The sequence below is a fragment of the Bombina bombina genome, chromosome 10 (assembly GCF_027579735.1).
Source record: "Bombina bombina isolate aBomBom1 chromosome 10, aBomBom1.pri, whole genome shotgun sequence".
Classification (NCBI taxonomy): domain Eukaryota; kingdom Metazoa; phylum Chordata; class Amphibia; order Anura; family Bombinatoridae; genus Bombina; species Bombina bombina.
The window spans coordinates 150,575,018-150,595,244 of record NC_069508.1 but is presented as its reverse complement, the minus strand read 5'-3'; the positions used below and the strand labels follow the sequence as shown (position 1 = coordinate 150,595,244).

At 35.2% G+C, this 20,227-nt stretch overlaps 1 protein-coding gene across 1 annotated transcript in view; it reads right to left on the bottom strand.

Moving 5' to 3' along the window:
- Nucleotides 1-20,227, bottom strand: part of ARMH1 (armadillo like helical domain containing 1) — a 195,596-nt gene that overhangs the window by 11,012 nt on the left and 164,357 nt on the right. The window contains exon 9 of the mRNA XM_053693387.1: nucleotides 9,335-9,412. Within this exon, the coding sequence (XP_053549362.1) occupies nucleotides 9,335-9,412 (78 nt within the window). The remainder of the gene's footprint in view (nucleotides 1-9,334; nucleotides 9,413-20,227) is intronic.

Genomic DNA, 20,227 nt, shown 5'->3' with positions numbered 1-20,227 from the left:
TGTACCGTACATCAGACCAGAACTTGATAAACACTGCCAATATGCCTCAATATGTGGAGAACCTAAGAAAGCACCTGCAATAGGCCTTTGCATTTGCTCAAAGGAACTTAGAGAAGTCCGCAACTGCCACTAAAACCTATTATGATCTCAAAACATCCAAAAAGGAATATGAAATAAATGATAAAGTTTATCTTTATAACTTTGGAAGAGATCAGGTTAAGGAGAAGAAATTCCTTCCATCATGGAAGGGTCCTTTTGTCATTATGGACAAAATATCTCCAGTTGCCTATAAAATTAGGATACCTAGAAATGATACTTTTATGGATAAATATGTCCATATTAATCAGTTACAAGTGTGCCAGCTCAGATCCCAACTACAAGTCATAGAGGGAGAATGAGAGAATGAAGTATCATATCCCCAAATAAATTAGACATATTGTAGTTTAAATATACCTAGCTAATGAGTATGAAGGCTCAAAAATAACAGAATCTCTTCATAGAAGACTGTCTATAAAGCACACCATCAACATCCTCACCACTGACTTTAAGCCAATTCCAATACATGTGTCCTAAATCCATTGAAAATTGGAAGGGGGAATTATGTCAGAAGATCTGTGAATGTTATTAAATTATATATATATATATATATATATATATATATATATATATATATATATATATATGTATATATATATATATTTATTATTTAATATATATATATGGTTGTGTACACCACATAATTCCTTTTATTTGTAAAACTCCAGATGTCACTGTTACAGCAGTTATATTTAATCTGCCAAATTATTCTTGGCTGTGTAAACCAGCCCCCCTCTCTCATTCATCAAAATAATAGTTATTTTAAGAAAGAACAAACATTGGTCCTAGAACTATAAGAGATAAGGTCACATCTAAAGAGCCTTTGATCACGGTCTCAGAAGAGAGATAACTTCAAATAGATCATTGTTGGATAGCCTTTCCAGGAACCCCTGTGGATAAACAGACAGGATGTCTAAGATTTTCCTTTAAGGCCTAATGAGAACCAGTTTGGCTGGAGAGATGACTAAATATCGCCCAGGAATATAGTTAATTAGCACAGACCTGTTAATTACCCCTAGGCCTCGAATCCACATCTATGCTAGCTAAGCAGAGACACATGTTTTGCATTATAACTTGTAAATTCATTTTTAAATCACAACTTATGTTTAAATCTCAAACATTAAATATATACCTTAGACTGTATTAAATGTCTATATATGGATCTGGGAAATGCAATTCAGATTGTAAAGGATTAAATAACAATTGTAATAATCCCACTTTAAAATATGTAACATATTTATATATTTTTTTTCTGTCTTCCAGACATCTAAAGGACACATTGGGATACATATGCTGAGTTAATAAATAACAATACAGTCAATTTAAAATGTCCAATTTTAGTAACCTATTCCTTTATATTTTTCAGGCACCTAATAAGTACACATATAATTGGTATTTTAAATAATATCCTATGTGTTTTGAACTCTCAAAGAGAGGTATACAGATATTAAATATTAATCTGTATGGGATAGTAATCCAATGTAGATATAATTATATGAAAATGAAATATGTTTGCTGATCTCAAGGTATGTATGTCATATTAAGATGATTCTGGGGAAATCAAATGATCGACAATGTAATTGCTTATTGGTATGATCGCTAGAAACATGCTTGTATTTAGTATTGGAATAATCAGAAAAATTACATTATATCAACCCTATAATTAAAATTGTAAGTGATTAATGCAAAAAGTTATAGTATATTAAATATTCACTATATAGGGAGATATTTGGATTGTAGCAGTAATTGATGGTGAGACTGTATTTGCTAGTTGTCTGGTGCCTCCTAGGGGATTGGAACTGGTATGACAGCCACATAAATAGTCTATTAGAGCACATGCAAATCCAAATAGCCAATAAAATATTTCAGCTGGAAGGGCCAATCAATGCTCAGCTCCGTTAGGGCCAATCCAAGACAAGCACCGTGGGGCGTAACCAAAAAGGTTCACCAATAATCACAATAAAATAAGCTGAACACAAAGGGGGAGGAGGACAGTCTTTTTGTCTGCTGAAACTTGTGACTGAAAACTGGGCTGCCACTCTCATTTTAAGCAAAATCGGAGACTAACTTCTTGATCTATGCAATAACATTTCTTCATATGAGGTGATCTGAATCTATAAAGAACAGATTGGAATACTAAATTGGCTCATGTGGTAATGTATGACTGTTCTATATTTTAATATTTAAATCAAGGGTATTTGGTAACTATAACTAATTGCAGTTAGTAGATTTAAAAGGGCACTTTGTATTTTAAACTCATATTCACAGTCCTGTGTAGTTTTAAGATAGTATTTTGTATGCAAAGTAATTTAGTTCAGCTCAGATAAATTGGCATATAATTTGGTTGTTTGCATTAATAATATATATATATATATATATATATATATATATATATATATATAAAATTTCTGATATATATAATTGGAGTTATATAGGATCAATTGTGGGCCAAATAGTTTAAGTATATTTGTCTGGAAGTTAGTGACCCATACTATGATATTTCATTGTGGTATTTTAATGCAATTCAATGGTGAATAAGGTTAATTCTAAAGATATATTTGGTTTGCTTTGTAAATAATATTGTAACAGTTTAAACTTGTATAGTTTGATTCATATCTGGTATTCTATAAATATAATTCAATGTGTCTATAAATTTTAGCTAATATAAAGAATTTAGGAATTTACATTAACTTTATTGTTTTGTATATGCATTTATTGGGGGTTGCGATGTGGGGGGCTGGCGGTTTAGGGGCTAATAGGTTTATTTAGTGGTAGTGATGTGGGAGGTCAGAGGTTTACGGGTTAATAACTTTATTTAGTGGCAGCGATGTCTGGGAGCGGCGGAATAGGGGTTAATATCTTTATTATAGTGTGGGCGATGTTGGGGTTCGGGGGAAAAGGGGTAAATAACTTTAGTATAGTGGTGGAGATGTCGAGGAGAGGCGGAATAGGGGTTAATACATTTTATTAGTGGCGGCGATGTCAGGAGCGGCAGATTAGGGGTTAATAACTTTAATATAGTGTTTGCGATGCGGGAGGTCCTCAATTTAGGGGTTAATAGGTAGTTTATGGGTGTTTAGTCTACTTTGTAACACTTTAGTTATGAGTTTTGTGTAACAGTTTTCTTGCGCAAAACTTATAACTACTGGTCTCAGATGGTGGTACGGATCTTGTCGTTATAGGGTGTAACACAAGCTTTTTAGCCTCACGGCAAAACTTGTAATGGCAGCGCTATGAAAATCCCACGCAAAAACTTAATTTTTTTGAGTGCGGGACTGACATTGCGTTACAGGCTAAAAGGCTTGCAGTACAGCTATACCGACACGACTCGTAATGGCTGCGTTGCTGTTTTAACACTGAAATGGCCATTTTTTCAGGGTTAAAATACAAACGCACAACTCATAATCTACCTGTATGTTAGATAAGCTCTCTTTATCAGAAGGTCTGGGAGCCTTAGAGGTGTATTAATGAAAAAAGAACTAGATTCTAGTATTTTGCCATTTTTCTATACTTTCCTTTCTTGCTGCTGGAGTCTGGAGCAAAGTTCTTAAAGGGACAGTCTAGTCAAAATAAACTTTCATGATTCAGATAGGGCATTTAATTTTAAAAAAAAAACTTTCCAATTTACTTTTATCATCAAATTTGCTTTGTTCTCTTGGTATACTTTGTTTAAAGCCAAACATAGGTAAGCTCATATTCTAATTTATAAACCCTTGAAAGCCGCATGTTATCACAGTGCATTTTGGCATTTTTTTTTAAAGCTAGACAGACTAGATAACATCGTGCTCATGCCCGTGGAGTTACCTAGGAGTCAGCACTGATTGGCTAAAATGCAAGTCTGTCAAAAGAACTGAGATAAGGGGGCAGTTTGCAGAGGCTTAGATACAAGGTAATCACAGAGGTAAAAAGTATATTAATATAACTGTGTTGGTTATGCAAAAATGATGAATAGGTAATAAAGGGATTATCTATATTTTGAAACAATAATAATTATTGAGTAGACTGTCCCTTTAATTTCGGATGATTTTCTGAGCACTTTGGGATGAAAGGAGATAGAATGAGGGTAGGCACTGCCCTTTTCTTCCCTTTTAACCCAATAGTTTATGCTTTCTCATTGCATGTAATTCAGCTAAGGGGGATAGATCTTTAAATGTTCTCTGGGATAACTTCTTGTCACAATTAATAGAGGAGGCAATTAGGAGTAAAGCTATTTTGGATTTAGTGCTATCAAGCAATACAGATATAATATCAAACATAGAAGTCAAGGAACATTTGGGTAACAGTGATCATAACATGGTCAAATTTTAAAATTCTTTTTATAAGCAGTGTCTTAAAGGTTTAACTAAGACTTTTAATTTTAAGAAAGCAAAATTCAACGATTTAAAAAATCATTAAATAACATAAATTGGGACAAAGTATTCTCAAATAAAATATAGAGGATAAATGGATAACATTTAAAACTTTGTTAAATAAATATACCTATTAACAAATACCATATGGTTTAAAAAATACAAAATCCATGCCAATGTGGCTAAATAAAAATGTTTTAAGAGAAAAAAGGGAGGGCATTTCAATTATTCAAAGAAAATAGTACAGACTCAACATACCATATTTATAAGGAATATAACAAAGCATTCAAAAAAAGCAATCAAATTAGCCAAAATTGAAAAAAATTAATTGGAAAGAATTCTAAGTCTAACCCTAAAAGGTTCTTTAAGTACATAAACAGCAAAAAATCTAAGAAGGACAATATAGGTACATTAAAATGCGTGGAGGGTAGCTTGGTTAACAGTGACAGGGAGAAGGCTGAGGTACTAAACAAGTTTTTTTCTTCAGTATACACAAGAGAGGAACCAATAGACAATACTTTGGAACAAACTAGAACATGCCAGCCCATAACATTAACTGGGTTATGTACTTTAGAAATTGTAACTAATATGTCACTCTACTAATTGTAACTAATGTGTCAATATACAAATAGTAACTAATATAGCAATATACTAATAGTAACTGATATGCCACTCTACTAATAGTAACTAATATGTCACTATACTAATAGTAACTATGTCATTATACTAATAGTAACTAATATGTCACTCTACTAATAGTAACTATGTCACTCTACTAATAGTAACTAATATGTCACTCTACTAATAGTAACTAATATGTCACCATACTAATTGTAACTAATGTGTCACTCTACTAATAGTAACTAATGCGTCACTATATTAATAGTAAATGATATATCACTCTACTAATAGTAACTAATTTGTCACTCTACTAATTGTAACCAAAATGTCACTATAATAATAGTAACTGATATGTCACTTTACTAATAGTAACCAATATGTCACTCTACTAATAGTAACTAATAAGTCACCATACTAATTGTAACCAATATGTCACTCTATTAATTGTTACTAATATGCCACTCTACTAATAGTAACTGATGTCACTCTACTAATAGTAACTAATGTGTCACTTTACTAATAGTAACTAATATGTCACTCTACTAATTGTAACTAATATGTCCCTCTACTAATAGTAACTAATATGTCACTACTAAAAGTAACTGATATGTCACTTTACTAATTGTAACTAATATGTCACTCTACTAATTGTAACAAATGTGTCACTATACTAAAAGTAACTAATATGTCACTCTACTAATAGTAACTAATATGTCACTCTACTAATAGTAACTGATATGTCACTTTACTAATTGTAAATAATGTGTCACTATATTAATAGTAAATAATATGTCACTCTACTAATTGTAACTAATATGTCACTCTACTAATAGTAACTGGTATGTCACTCTACTAATAGTAACTATGTCACTCCACAAATTGTAACTGTGTCACTATACTAAAAGTAACTAATATGTCACTCTACTAATAGCAAGTGATATGTCACTTTACTAATAGTAACTAATTTGTCACTCTACTAATTGTAACTAATGTGTCACTATACTAATAGTAACTAATATGTCACTCCACTAATGGTAACTAATGTGTCACTATACTAATAGTAACTAATGTGTCATTATATTAATAGTAAATAATATGTCACTTTACTAATTGTAACTAATATGTCACTCTACTAATAGTAACTAATAAGTCACCATACTAATTGTAACTAATATGTCACTCTATTAATTGTTACTAATATGCCACTCTACTAATAGTAACTGATGTCACTCTACTAATAGTAACTAATGTGTCACTTTACTAATAGTAACTAATATGTTATTCTACTAATTGTAACTAATATGCCACTCTACTAATAGTAACTAATATGTCACTCTACTAAAAGTAACTGATATGTCACTTTACAAATTGTAACTAATATGTTACTCTACTAATAGTAACTAATATGTCACTCTATTAATAGTAATTTGTATGTCACTATACTAATAGTAATTATGTCATTATACTAATAGTAACTAATATGTGACTCTACTAATAGTAACTGATATGTCACTTTACTAATTGTAACTGATATGTCACTTTACTAATTTTAACTAATATGTCACTCTACTAATTGTAACAAATGTGTCACCATACTAATTGTAACTAATATGTCACCATACTAATTGCAACTAATGTGTCACTATACTAATAGTAACTAATGTGTCACTATATTAATAGTAAATAATATGTCACTCTACTAATTGTAACTAATATGTCACTCTACTAATAGTAACTGATATGTCACTCTACTAATAGTAACTGATATGTCACTCTACTAATAGTAACTAATATGTCACTCTACTAATAGTAACTAATATGTCACTCTACTAATAGCAAGTGATATGTCACTTTACTAATTGTAACTCATTTGTCACTCTACTAATTGTAACTAATGTGTCACTATACTAATAGTAACTAATATGTCACTCCACTAATGGTAACTACTGTGTCACTATACTAATAGTAACTAATGTGTAACTATATTAATAGTAAATAATATGTCACTCTACTAATAGTAACTAATTTGTCACTCTACTAATTGTAACTAATATGTCACTTTACTAATAGTAACTAATATGTCATTCTACTAATAGTAACTGATATGTCACTTTACTAATTGTAACTAATATGTCACTCTACTAATTGTAACTGTGTCACTATTCTAATAGTAACTGATGTGTCACTATATTAATAGTAAATAATATGTCACTCTACTAATAGTAACTAATTTGTCACTCTACTAAGTGTAACCAAAATGTCTCTCTACTAAGTGTAACCAAAATGTCACTATACTAATAGTAACCGATATGTCACTTTACTAATAGTAACCAATATGTCACTCTACTAATAGTAACTATGTCACCATACTAATTGTAACTAATATGTCACTCTATTAATTGCAACTAATATGTCACTCTACTAATAGTAACTAATATGTCACATTACCAATAGTAACAAATATGTTACTTTACTAATAGTAACTGATATGTCACTCTACTAATAGTAACTAATATGTCACATTACCAATAGTAACAAATATGTCACTCTACTAATAGTAACTGATATGTCACTACTAATAGTAACTAATATGTCACTCTACTAAAAGTAACTAATGTTTCACTCTACTAATAGTAACTAATATTTCATTCTACTAATAGTAACTAATAGGGTTGCACCGATACAGATACTAGTATCGGTATCGGTACCGATACTAGTATCGGTACCGATACCGATACTAGTATCGGTATTGGTACCGATACCAAGTATTTGCATGAGTACTTGTACTCGTGCAAATGCACCGATACTTTTACCGATACCTTCACTTCCTACCCATATGCTATCTTGTGGCGTTTTTTCAAACTGCACGTTTCCATTTCATTTTAAGCTGAAGTGGAGACTAAACTAAAAATTGTTTACTACTGTTCTGCCAATACAAATTGCTGTTATTTGTATTATTGTAGAAGAGATCACTGTACCTCGTTCAGACAAACCCCTGAAGTACTGGTCAGTTAATAAACTGAGATTTCCAGCTCTGGCTAAAATGGTCCAAAAATATCTTTCTGCCCCATGCAGTAGTGTGGAAAGTGAAAGACTGCTCAACTTAGAGTCAAACCTCCTTACTGATAGCAAAAACAGACTTATAGCTGAAAATGCAGAGAGGCTTCTGTTCTGTTCCTTTAAAAGAACTTGCCACTAACGTTTGAAAAATTATTCTAATTGCTAAATTGCCTTTTTTACTGCTAGTTCTCATCTTGCACAATGATGTTCAAAACATACTGTACTCTGAGGAACATCCATAGGTTAACTTATATAATTGCAGGAAGAGTACTCATGGCAAAAATTAAGTTAATTCCGATGAACACTCATCCTGCAATTTTAGGACTAGATTTAGATTACATTTGATTGGTAAGCTTTATCAATGCTTTGTTCACATTTCCAACTCCATAGACTTTAGCATAGCATTGGTAAAACTTACCAGTCAAATGTAATTTAGCCCATAGTGTTGTTCCCCATGATTAAACAGTGCACTGTTCTATTTTTACTATTTTTATATTTTTTACTGTATTGCACTTTTGGTTGGTTGTGATTTTATTTTTGTTATTTGTTGTTATTATTAATATATTTTATTGTAATATTTTTATTTATAAACATGTTCTGTGAACTTTATGACAAATAAAATTGTTTTATTATTTCATAATGTCTTTTAAGTTACAGTCCTTCATAATTATAAAGAAGGAATCTTAAATAATTAGTCTGTATTGTGCTTGGTTAACTGTCACATGACATAAAAAAAAAGTATCGGTAATTGGTATCGGCGAGTATTTGAAAACAAGTATCGGTACTTGTACTCGGTCTTAATAAAATGGTATCGGTGCAACCCTAGTAACTAATATGTCACTCTACTAATAGTAACTAATGTGTCACTCTACTAATAGTAACTAATGTTTCACTCTACTAATAGTAACTAATATTTAATTCTACTAATAGTAACTAATATGTCACTCTACTAATAGTAACTAATGTGTCACTCTACTAATAGTAACTAATGTCATTCTACTAATAGTAGCTAATATGTCACTCTACTAATAGTAACAGTCACTCTACTAATAGTAACAGTCACTCAACTAATAGTAACTAATATGTCATTCTACTAATAGTAACTAATATTTAATTCTACTAATAGTAAATAATATGTTACTCTACTAATAGTAACTAATGTGTCACTCTACTAATAGTAACTAAAAGTAAGAAATAGTAACAATTACCAAAAACATCTGGAACAAGGTGTCCCCCATAGTTTTCTTCACTTCTTCCTCCACAAGAGCAAAAGACATCACAAAATGCTGTAGATAAAATGTATTTCTAGTCAGTTTTGCAAGGTTGAACAAACTATTGCAATAGTTATTTTATGTTTAAGTGAAATATAACATATAAGACAGGAATTATTTTTAGTGAGTGCGAAGATGAGAGTAAGTAGGGGACGGCACTATACTAACTAATGTTATTTTCAGCAAATTCCTCATTATCCTATTATTCCTATTTCACTGCCGCAGTGTTAATACATCATGATAGCAAACATCAGTGTTTAACTCATTAATTAACCCCTTTGCTGCTGAGCCATTTTCACACCCCTGGTCCTGGTTGTCATTGCAATTACAGATATACTGTATTTTTGAGGTGCACAAATTATTATTGCTATTTTTTTACAACTTAATTTTTTTTTAGTTTATAAAACAATTTGACAAAACACAACAATGCCATTTATAAACTGGTCCCTTGGTCACAAGAGCACGGTATATAATAATATATTATCACAAATATACGGCTAGATTACGAGCTTTGCAGTATGAGCGGTGTGGTAATAACTTGCACGTTACTACAACTCTTATTTTTTTCTAACGTCGCTATTACAAGTTTGTAAAAAGTGTGCGTTAGCTGGAACAATGGCAGTGTTAAGCTCCATTGCGTAACTTACTGCACTCCAATACCAGCGCTGCTTAAGTCAGCGGTAAGCTGGGTTTGCGTGCTCGTGCACGATTTCCCCATAGGCATCAATGGGGAGAGCCGGCTGAAAAAAAAACGTAACACCTGCAAAAAAGCAGCGCTAAGCTCCGTAACGCAGCACCATTGATTCCTATGGGGAAACAAAATTTATGTTAACACCTAACACCCTAACATTAACCCTGAGTCTAATCACCCCTCATCTTACACTTATTAACCCCTAATCTGCCGTCCCCGATATTGCCGACACCTACATTATACTTATTAACCACTAATCTGCCGCTCCTGACATCGCTGCCACTATAATAAACATATTAACTCCTAAACCGCCGCACTTCCACATCACAAACACTAGTTAAATATTATTAACCCCTAATCTGCCGCCCCTAACATCACCGCCACCTACCTACATTTATTAACCCCTAATCTGCCACCCCCAACGTCGCTGCCACTATACTAAATTTATTAACCCCTAAACCTAAGTCTAACCCTAACTTAAATATAATTTAAATAAATCTAAATAAATATTACTACCATTACCTTAATAATTCCTATTTAAAACTAAATACTTACCTGTAAAATAAACCCTAAGCTAGCATACAATATAACTAATAGTTACATTGTAGCTATCTTAGGTGTTATTTTTATTTTACAGGCAAGTTTGTATTTATTTTAACTAGGTAGAATAGTTACTAAATAGTTATTAACTATTTAATAACTACCTAGCTAAAATAAATACAAATTTACCTGTAAAATAAAACCTAACCTGTTCTACACTAACACCTAAACTTACAATATAATTAAATAAATTAGCTAAATTAAATACAATTAGCTAAATTACAAAAAAAAAAAAACACTAAATTACAGAAAATTAAAAACAAATTACAAGATATTTAAACGAATTACACCTAATCTAATAGCCCTATCAAAATAAAAAGCCCCCCAAATTAAAAAAAAAAACCCTAGCCTAAAATAAAATACCAATAGCCCTAAAAAGGGCCTTTTGCGGGGCATTGCCCTAAAGAAATCAGCTCTTTCACCTGTAAAAAAAATACAAACACCCCCCCAACAGTAAAACCCACCACCCACACAACCAAACCCCCCAAAAAAACTAACTAAAAAAACCTAAGCTCCCTATTGCCCTGAAAAGGGCATTTGGATGGGCATTGCCCTTAAAAGGGCATTTATCTCTTTTGCGGTGCCCAAAGCCCTAACCTAAAAATAAAACCCACTCAATACACCCTTAAAAAAACCTAACACTACCCCCTGATGATCCACTTACAGTTCTGAAGACCGGTCATCCATCCTCAAGGAAGCGGCAGAAGTCTTCATCCAACCGGGCTGAAGTCTTCATCCAACCGGGCCGAAGTCTTCATCCAGATGGGCAGAAGTCTTCATCCAGGCGGCATCTTCTATCTTCATCCATCCGGCACGGAGCGGGTCCATCTTGAAGACATCCGGCGCGGAGCATCCTCTTCCAACGAAGTCTTCTTACTGAATGACGGTTCCTTTAAATTACGTCATCCAAGATGGCGTCCCTTAGATTCCGATTGGCTGATAGAATTCTATCAGCCAATCGGAATTTAAGGTGAAAAAATCCTATTGGCTGATTGGATCAGCCAACAGGATTGAGCTTCAATCCTATTAGCTGATTGGATCAGTCAATAGGATTGAGCTTGCATTCTATTGGCTGATTGGAACATCAATCCAATCAGCCAATAGGATTTTTTCACCTTAAATTCCGATTGGCTGAAAGGATTCTATCAGTCAATCGGAATTCAAGGGACGCCATCTTGGATGATGTCATTTAAAGGAACCGTCATTCAGTAAGAAGAATTTGTTGGAAGAGGATGCTCCGTGCCGGATGTCTTCAAGATGGACCCGGTCCATGCCGGATGGATAAAGATAGAAGATGCCGTCTGGATGAAGACTTCTGCCCGTCTGGATGAAGACTTCGGCTCGGTTGTATGAAGACTTCGTCCCGGTTGGATGAAGACTTCAGCCCGGTTGGATGAAGACTTCAGCCCGGTTGGATGAAGACTTCAGCCCGGTTGGATGAAGACTTCTGCCGCTTCCTTGAGGATGGATGTCCGGTCTTCAGAACTGTAAGTCTATCTTCAGGGGGTAGTGTTAGGTTTTATAAGTGTGTATTGGGTGGGTTTTATTTTTAGGTTAGGGCTTTGGGCACCGCAAAAGAGCTAAATGCCCTTTTAAGGGCAATGCCCATCCAAATGCATGTTTTACTGTTGGGGGGGTTGTATTTTTTTTACAGGTAAAAGAGCTGATTTCTTTGGGGCAATGCCCTGCAAAAGGCCGTTTTAAGGGCTATTGGTAGTTTAGTTTAGGCTATGTTTTTTTTTTATTTTGGGGGGGCTTTTTTTATTTTGATAGGGCTATTAGATTAGGTGTAATTAGTTTAAATATCTTGTAATTTGTTTTTTATTTTCTGTAATTTAGTGTTTGTTTGTTTTTGTAATTTAGCTAATTGTATTTAATTTAGCTAATTGTATTTAATTTAGGCAATTTATTTAATTGCTGTGTAAGTTTAGGTGTTAGTGTAGAACAGGTTCGGTTTTATTTTACAGTTAAATTTGTATATATTTTAGCTAGGTAGTTAGTAAATAGTTAATAACTATTTAGTAACTATTCTACCTAGTTAAATAAATACAAACTTGCCTGTAAAATAAAAATAAACCCTAAGCTAGATACAATGTAACTATTAGTTATATTGTAGCTAGCTTAGGGTTTATTTTATAGGTAAGTATTAAGTTGTAAATAGGTTATTTAGGTAATGATTGTAATATTTATTTAGATTTATTTTAATTATATTTAAGTTAGGGGGTGTTAGGGTTAGACTTAGGTTTAGGGGTTAATAAATTTAGTATAGTGGCGGCGACATTGGGGGAGGCAGATTAGGGGTTAATAAATGTAGGTAGGTGGCGGCGATGTCCGGAGCGGCAGATTAGGGGGTTAATAATATTTAACTAGCGTTTTCCAATGCAGAAGTGTGGCAGTTTAGGTGTTAATATGTATATTATAGTCGCGGCGATGTCCAGATCGGCAGATTAGGGGTTAATATTTTTATTATAGTGTTTGCGATGCGGGAGGGCCTCGGTTTAGGGGTTAATAGGTAGTTTATGGGTGTTAGTGTACTTTTTTACTTTTTTTTTTAGTTATGAATTTTATGTTACAGCTTTGTAGCGTAAAACTCATAACTACTGACTTTAGAATGCGTTACAGATCTTGGCGGTAAGGGCTGTACCACTCACTTTTTGGCCTCCCAGGACAAGCTTGTAATACCGGCGTTATGGAAGTCCCATTGAAAAAAAACTTTACACAAATTATGTAAGCTCATTTGCGGTATTGCCAAGTATGGCCAAAAAAGTGTGCGGTACAGCTTTTTTCCCAAGACTCGTAATAGCAGCGGTAGGTGAAAAAGCAGCATTATGACCCATAACGCTGCTTTTTCACGCGTATATGAAAACTCGTAATCTAGTCGATAGTTAGGTGGTATCAACTTATAAACGGTAATATCTTTAGAATGGATCCTAGGTAGTATAACAGTGTGATATGTAGATATGTAGGTTTACACAAAGAGCTATATCAAATATACTTGGCACTTAAAGGGTCACAAAACCCAAATTTTTTCTTTCATGATTTAGACAGAGAATAACATTTTAAACAACTTTCTAATTTACTTCTATTTTCTAATTTGTTTAATTCTCTTGGTATCATTTGTTGAAGGAGCAGCAATGCACTACTGGTTTCTAACTGAACATATGGATGAGCCAATGACAATCAGTATATATATATATATGCAGCCACCAATCAGCAGCTAGAACCTAGGTTCTTTAATGATCCTGAGCTTCTCTAGATAAACCTTTCAGCAAAGGATAACAAGAGAAGGAATACATAATAGAAGTACATCTGAAAGTTGTTTAAGAATGTATTCTCTGTCTGAATAATGAAAGAAAAATTGTGGGTTTCATGTCCCTTTAAGTAATGCTTCAACTGAATGATAAATCACTGGTACCTTTATGTACAGGAATACATTTGACATATGGTCATCAACGGCTAAATGGGATGTGGTAAAGACCTATGTGGTACACCTACTAGCCTCCAGGCAGGTACATCATATATATAAGATTATATACAAACCTCTCACATGTGGAGTGTAGTTAGGGGGAAAAGTGTAATTAGAGGGTTAAGCTGTATTCAGTAAAGTGTAAAAGTCCATCATTAAAAAGATTGTGAGGTCCAGTATTGGTCCAGCATTTCAGTATGTTTGTCTTTCCCATTAAAATTATAATGAAGCTGTTCCGGGAAGTTAAGAAAAGAAACTAAATTGAACTATCCGCCATTTTAGGGATTTTATATTGTCTCCCGTATTTGGGAATCAATTTCTTGGCGCAACTAGACATGATTTTGATGAGTGATTTACTCTACACACAAGGTAGCTTTATTTGACCATTAAAGGGACATAAAACAGTATGAACTAACATGAGTTTGTAAATTTAAAATGCAGCCAATGGTTACCTGCAAAACGGTTTCTGTTTAAAGCCCCATTAACCCCTTTGAATCCGACAAAGTTTTTGTTTGCAGCAAGCTCCTCCCTGGTCATTTCCATATATGGAAGGTGCTATCCAGGCCATAGATTCTGCAGAATGCACTCGTGCACATGCACAGTAGGGGGTAGAGTCACATGGCACCTGACTAAAGCAGTGCACAGTATAATGCTGAAGCTTTCACAAAGCATGTGACATTATCCCCATGGAAATGAGCAAGCCTCTTGGCAACACACAATAGAAGTTCCTGCTGTCCCTCAGGAACCCCACTCCCTTGTTTACATAAGTAATTATCCTCACATGCACACTTTGTTATATGATAGCACAAGATTTGGACTAGGACACTGATAAGGGGTGAAGCAGGCTACACTTGGCAACACTAAAGTGTAAGTAATTTTGCATTTAAATTTTACACTTTTTCACACACTGTTTTACCTCAGTTGACCCATTTATAATATGCACATAACTCAAAATGTTTTATGGCACTTTAAGAAACTAACGGCTAGATTTGGAGTTTTGTCGGTAACGACCCGAAAAACTAACGCCGGCTTTTTTCTGGCTGCACCATAAAAATAACTCTGGTATTGAGAGTCCACATAAAGGCTGCGTTAGGCTCCAAAAAAGGAGTGTAGAGCATTTTTAACGCAGCTTCAACTCTCGATACCAGAGTTGCTTACGGCGCGGCCAGCCTCAAAAACGTGCTCGTGCACGATTCCCCCATAGGAAACAATGGGGCTGTTTGAGCTGAAAAAAACCCAAACACCTGCAAAAAAGCCGCGTTCAGCTCCTAAAGCAGCCCCATTGTTTGCTATACGTAAACACTTCCTACGTCTGCACCTAACACTCTAACATGTACCCCGAGTCTAAACACCCCTAACCTTACACTTATTAACCCCTAATCTGCCGCCCCCGCTATCGCTGACCCCTGCATATTATTATTAACCCCTAATCTGCCGCTCCGTAAACCGCCGCTACTTACATTATCCTTATGTACCCCTAATCTGCTGCCCTAACATCGCCGACCCCTATATTATATTTATTAACCCCTAATCTGCCCCCCACAACGTCGCCTCCACCTGCCTACACTTATTAACCCCTAATCTGCCGACCGGACCTGAGCGCTACTATAATAAAGTTATTAACCCCTAATCCGCCTCACTAACCCTATCATAAATAGTATTAACCCCTAATCTGCCCTCCCTAACATCGCCGACACCTAACTTCAAACATTAACCCCTAATCTGCCGACTGGAGCTCACCGCTATTCTAATAAATGTATTAACCCCTAAAGCTAAGTCTAACCCTAACACTAACACCCCCCTAAGTTAAATATAATTTAAATCTAACGAAATTAATTAACTCTTATTAAATAAATTATTCCTATTTAAAGCTAAATACTTACCTGTAAAATAAATCATAATATAGCTACAATATAAATTATAATTATATTATAGCTATTTTAGGATTTATATTTATTTTACAGGTAACTTTGTATTTATTTTAACCAGGTACAATAGCTATTAAATAGTTAAGAACTATTTAATAGCTAAAATAGTTAAAATAATTACAAATTTACCTGTAAAAGAAATCCTAACCTAAGTTACAATTAAACCTAACACTAGACTATCAATAAATTAATTAAATAAACTACCTACAATTACCTACAATTAACCTAACACTACACTATCAATAAATTAATTAAATACAATTGCTACAAATAAATACAATTAAATAAACTAGCTAAAGTACAAAAAATAAAAAAGAACTAAGTTACAAAAAATAAAAAAATATTTACAAACATAAGAAAAATATTACAACAATTTTAAACTAATTACACCTACTCTAAGCCCCCTAATAAAATAACAAAGCCCCCCAAAATAAAAAAATGCCCTACCCTATTCTAAATTACTAAAGTTCAAAGCTCTTTTACCTTACCAGCCCTGAACAGGGCCCTTTGCGGGCATGCCCCAAGAAATACAGCTCTTTTGCCTGTAAAAAAAAAATACAATACCCAAGCCCTCCAACATTACAACCCACCACCCACATACCCCTAATCTAACCCAAACCCCCCTTAAATAAACACTAAGCCCCTGAAGATCATCCTACCTTGTCTTCACCTCACCGGGTATCACACTGATCCGTCCAGAAGAGCTCCTCCGATGTCCTGATCCAAGCCCAAGCGGGGGGCTGAAGAGGTCCATGATCCGGCTGAAGTCTTCATCCAAGCGGGGCAGAAGAGGTCTTCCATCCGATTGAAGTCTTCATCCAAGCGGCATCCATCCGGAGCGAAGCGGCAGCATCCTGAAGACCTCCACCGCGGAACATCCATCCTGGCCGACGACTGAACGACGAATGACGGTTCCTTTAAATGACGTCATCCAAGATGGCGTCCCTCGAATTCCGATTGGCTGATAGGATTCTATCAGCCAATCGGAATTAAGGTAGGAATATTCTGATTGGCTGATGGAATCAGCCAATCAGAATCAAGTTCAATCCGATTGGCTGATCCAATCAGCCAATCAGATTGAGCTTGCATTCTATTGGCTGATCGGAACAGCCAATAGAATGCGAGCTCAATCTGATTGGCTGATCGGATCAGCCAATCGGATTGAACTTGATTCTGATTGGCTGATTCCATCAGCCAATCAGAATATTCCTACCTTAATTCCGATTGGCTGATAGAATCCTATCAGCCAATCGGAATTTGAGGGACGCCATCTTGGATGACGTCATTTAAAGGAACCGTCATTCGTCGTTCAGTCGTCGGCCAGGATGGATGTTCCGCGGTGGAGGTCTTCAGGATGCTGCCGCTTCGCTCCGGATGGATGCCGCTTGGATGAAGACTTCAATCGGATGGAAGACCTCTTCTGCCCCGCTTGGATGAAGACTTCAGCCGGATCATGGACCTCTTCAGCCCCCCGCTTGGGCTTGGATCAGGACATCGGAGGAGCTCTTCTGGACGGATCGGTGTAATACCCGGTGAGGTGAAGACAAGGTAGGATGATCTTCAGGGGCTTAGTGTTAGGTTTATTTAAGGGGGGTTTGGGTTAGATTAGGGGTATGTGGGTGGTGGGTTGTAATGTTGGGGGGCTTGGGTATTGTATTTTTTTTTTTTTACAGGCAAAAGAGCTGTATTTCTTGGGGCATGCCCCGCAAAGGGCCCTGTTCAGGGCTGGTAAGGTAAAAGAGCTTTGAACTTTAGTAATTTAGAATAGGGTAGGGCATTTTTTTATTTTGGGGGGCTTTGTTATTTTATTAGGGGGCTTAGAGTAGGTGTAATTAGTTTAAAATTGTTGTAATATTTTTCTTATGTTTGTAAATATTTTTTTATTTTTTGTAACTTAGTTCTTTTTTATTTTTTGTACTTTAGCTAGTTTATTTAATTGTATTTAGTTGTAGCAATTGTATTTAATAAATTTATTGATAGTGTAGTGTTAGGTTAATTGTAGATAATTGTAGGTAGTTTATTTAATTAATTTATTAATAGTGTAGTGTTAGGTTTAATTGTAACTTAGGTTAGGATTTCTTTTACAGGTAAATTTGTAATTATTTTAACTATTTTAGCTATTAAATAGTTCTTAACTATTTAATAGCTATTGTACCTGGTTAAAATAAATACAAAGTTACCTGTAAAATAAATATAAATCCTAAAATAGCTATAATATAATTATAATTTATATTGTAGCTATATTAGGATTTATTTTACAGGTAAGTATTTAGCTTTAAATAGGAATAATTTATTTAATAAGAGTTAATTAATTTCGTTAGATTTAAATTATATTTAACTTAGGGGGGTGTTAGTGTTAGGGTTAGACTTAGCTTTAGGGGTTAATACATTTATTAGAATAGCGGTGAGCTCCGGTCGGCAGATTAGGGGTTAATACTTGAAGTTAGGTGTCGGCGATGTTAGGGAGGGCAGATTAGGGGTTAATACTATTTATTATAGGGTTAGTGAGGCGGATTAGGGGTTAATAACTTTATTATAGTAGCGCTCAGGTCCGGTCGGCAGATTAGGGGTTAATAAGTGTAGGCAGGTGGAGGCGACGTTGAGGGGGGCAGATTAGGGGTTAATAAATATAATATAGGGGTCGGCGGTGTTAGGGGCAGCAGATTAGGGGTACATAAGGATAACGTAGGTGGCGGCGCTTTGCGGTCGGCAGATTAGGGGTTAATAAGTGTAGGTAGGTGGAGGCGACGTTGTGGGGGGCAGGTTAGGGGTTAATAAATATAATACAGGGGTCGGCGGTATTAGGGGCAGCAGATTAGGGGTACATAAAGATAACGTAGGTGGCGGTCGGCAGATTAGGGGTTAAAAAAAATTATTCGGGTGTCGGCGATGTGGGGGGACCTCGGTTTAGGGGTACATAGGTAGTTTATGGGTGTTAGTGTACAGTAGTTAAGAGCTTTATGAACCGGCGTTAGCCCAGAAAGCTCTTAACTACTGACTTTTTTCCTGCGGCTGGAGTTTTGTCGTTAGATGTCTAACGCTCACTTCAGACACGACTCTAAATACCGGAGTTAGAAAGATCCCATTGAAAAGATAGGATACGCAATTGACGTAAGGGGATCTGCGGTATGGAAAAGTCGCTGCTGAAAAGTGAGCGTTAGACCCTATTTTGAGTGACTCCAAATACCGGCGGTAGCCTAAAACCAGCGTTAGGAGCCTCTAACGCTGGTTTTCACGGCTAACGCCAAACTCCAAATCTAGGTCATAGTCAGGGCAGATTTATCTAAAGTGGCATTGAGGACTTGGTCCATCTGTGCAATGACATTATCCCCAAAAGGGCTGTAAAAGGGGACATTGCCACTATAATAAGTTTCTTCTCTTCCCCACAACACCACCAGCATGAATCAGGGAGCTTGCAATATAGTTGGTGTAAACGAGGTGGATAGCATCTTGTGATGATTTTGACGTTTGTTTCTATAATGGAAAGCAATAGTGAGGCTTTAAAGGTGGAGGTGAATAAGAAAATTTATGCTTACTTGATAAATGTATTTCTTTTTTGACACGATGAGTCCACGGATCATCTTAATTACTAATGGGATATTCACCTCCTGGTCAGCAGGAGGAGGCAAAGAGCTGTTAAATAGCTCCTCCCTTCCCTCCCACTCCAGTCATTCGACCGAAGTTAGGAAGAGAAAGGAAAAGCCAAGGTTTAGAGGTGTCTGAAGTTTACATAATCCACAACCTGTCTTACAAGAACAGGGCGGGCCGTGGACTCATCGTGTCAAAAAAGAAATAAATTTATCAGGTAAGCATCAATTTTCTTTTCTTTTTTATTTTAATTACTAATGAGATTCAATTCCCAAGCTAGAGTACACAGATGATACGGGAGGGACAAGACAGGGAACCTAAACGGAAGGCACCACTGCTTGAAAAACCTTTCTCCCAAAAACGGCCTCAGCCGAGACAAAAGAATCAAATTTGTAGAACTTTGAAAAAATGTGAAGAGAGGACCAAGTTGCAGCCTTGCAAATCTGTTCCACAGAAGCTTCATTTTTGAATGCCCATGAGGGAGCAACAGCCCTCGTGGAAAGAGCCGTAACTCCCGGGAGGCTGCTGTCCAGCAGTCTCATATGCAAAACGTATGA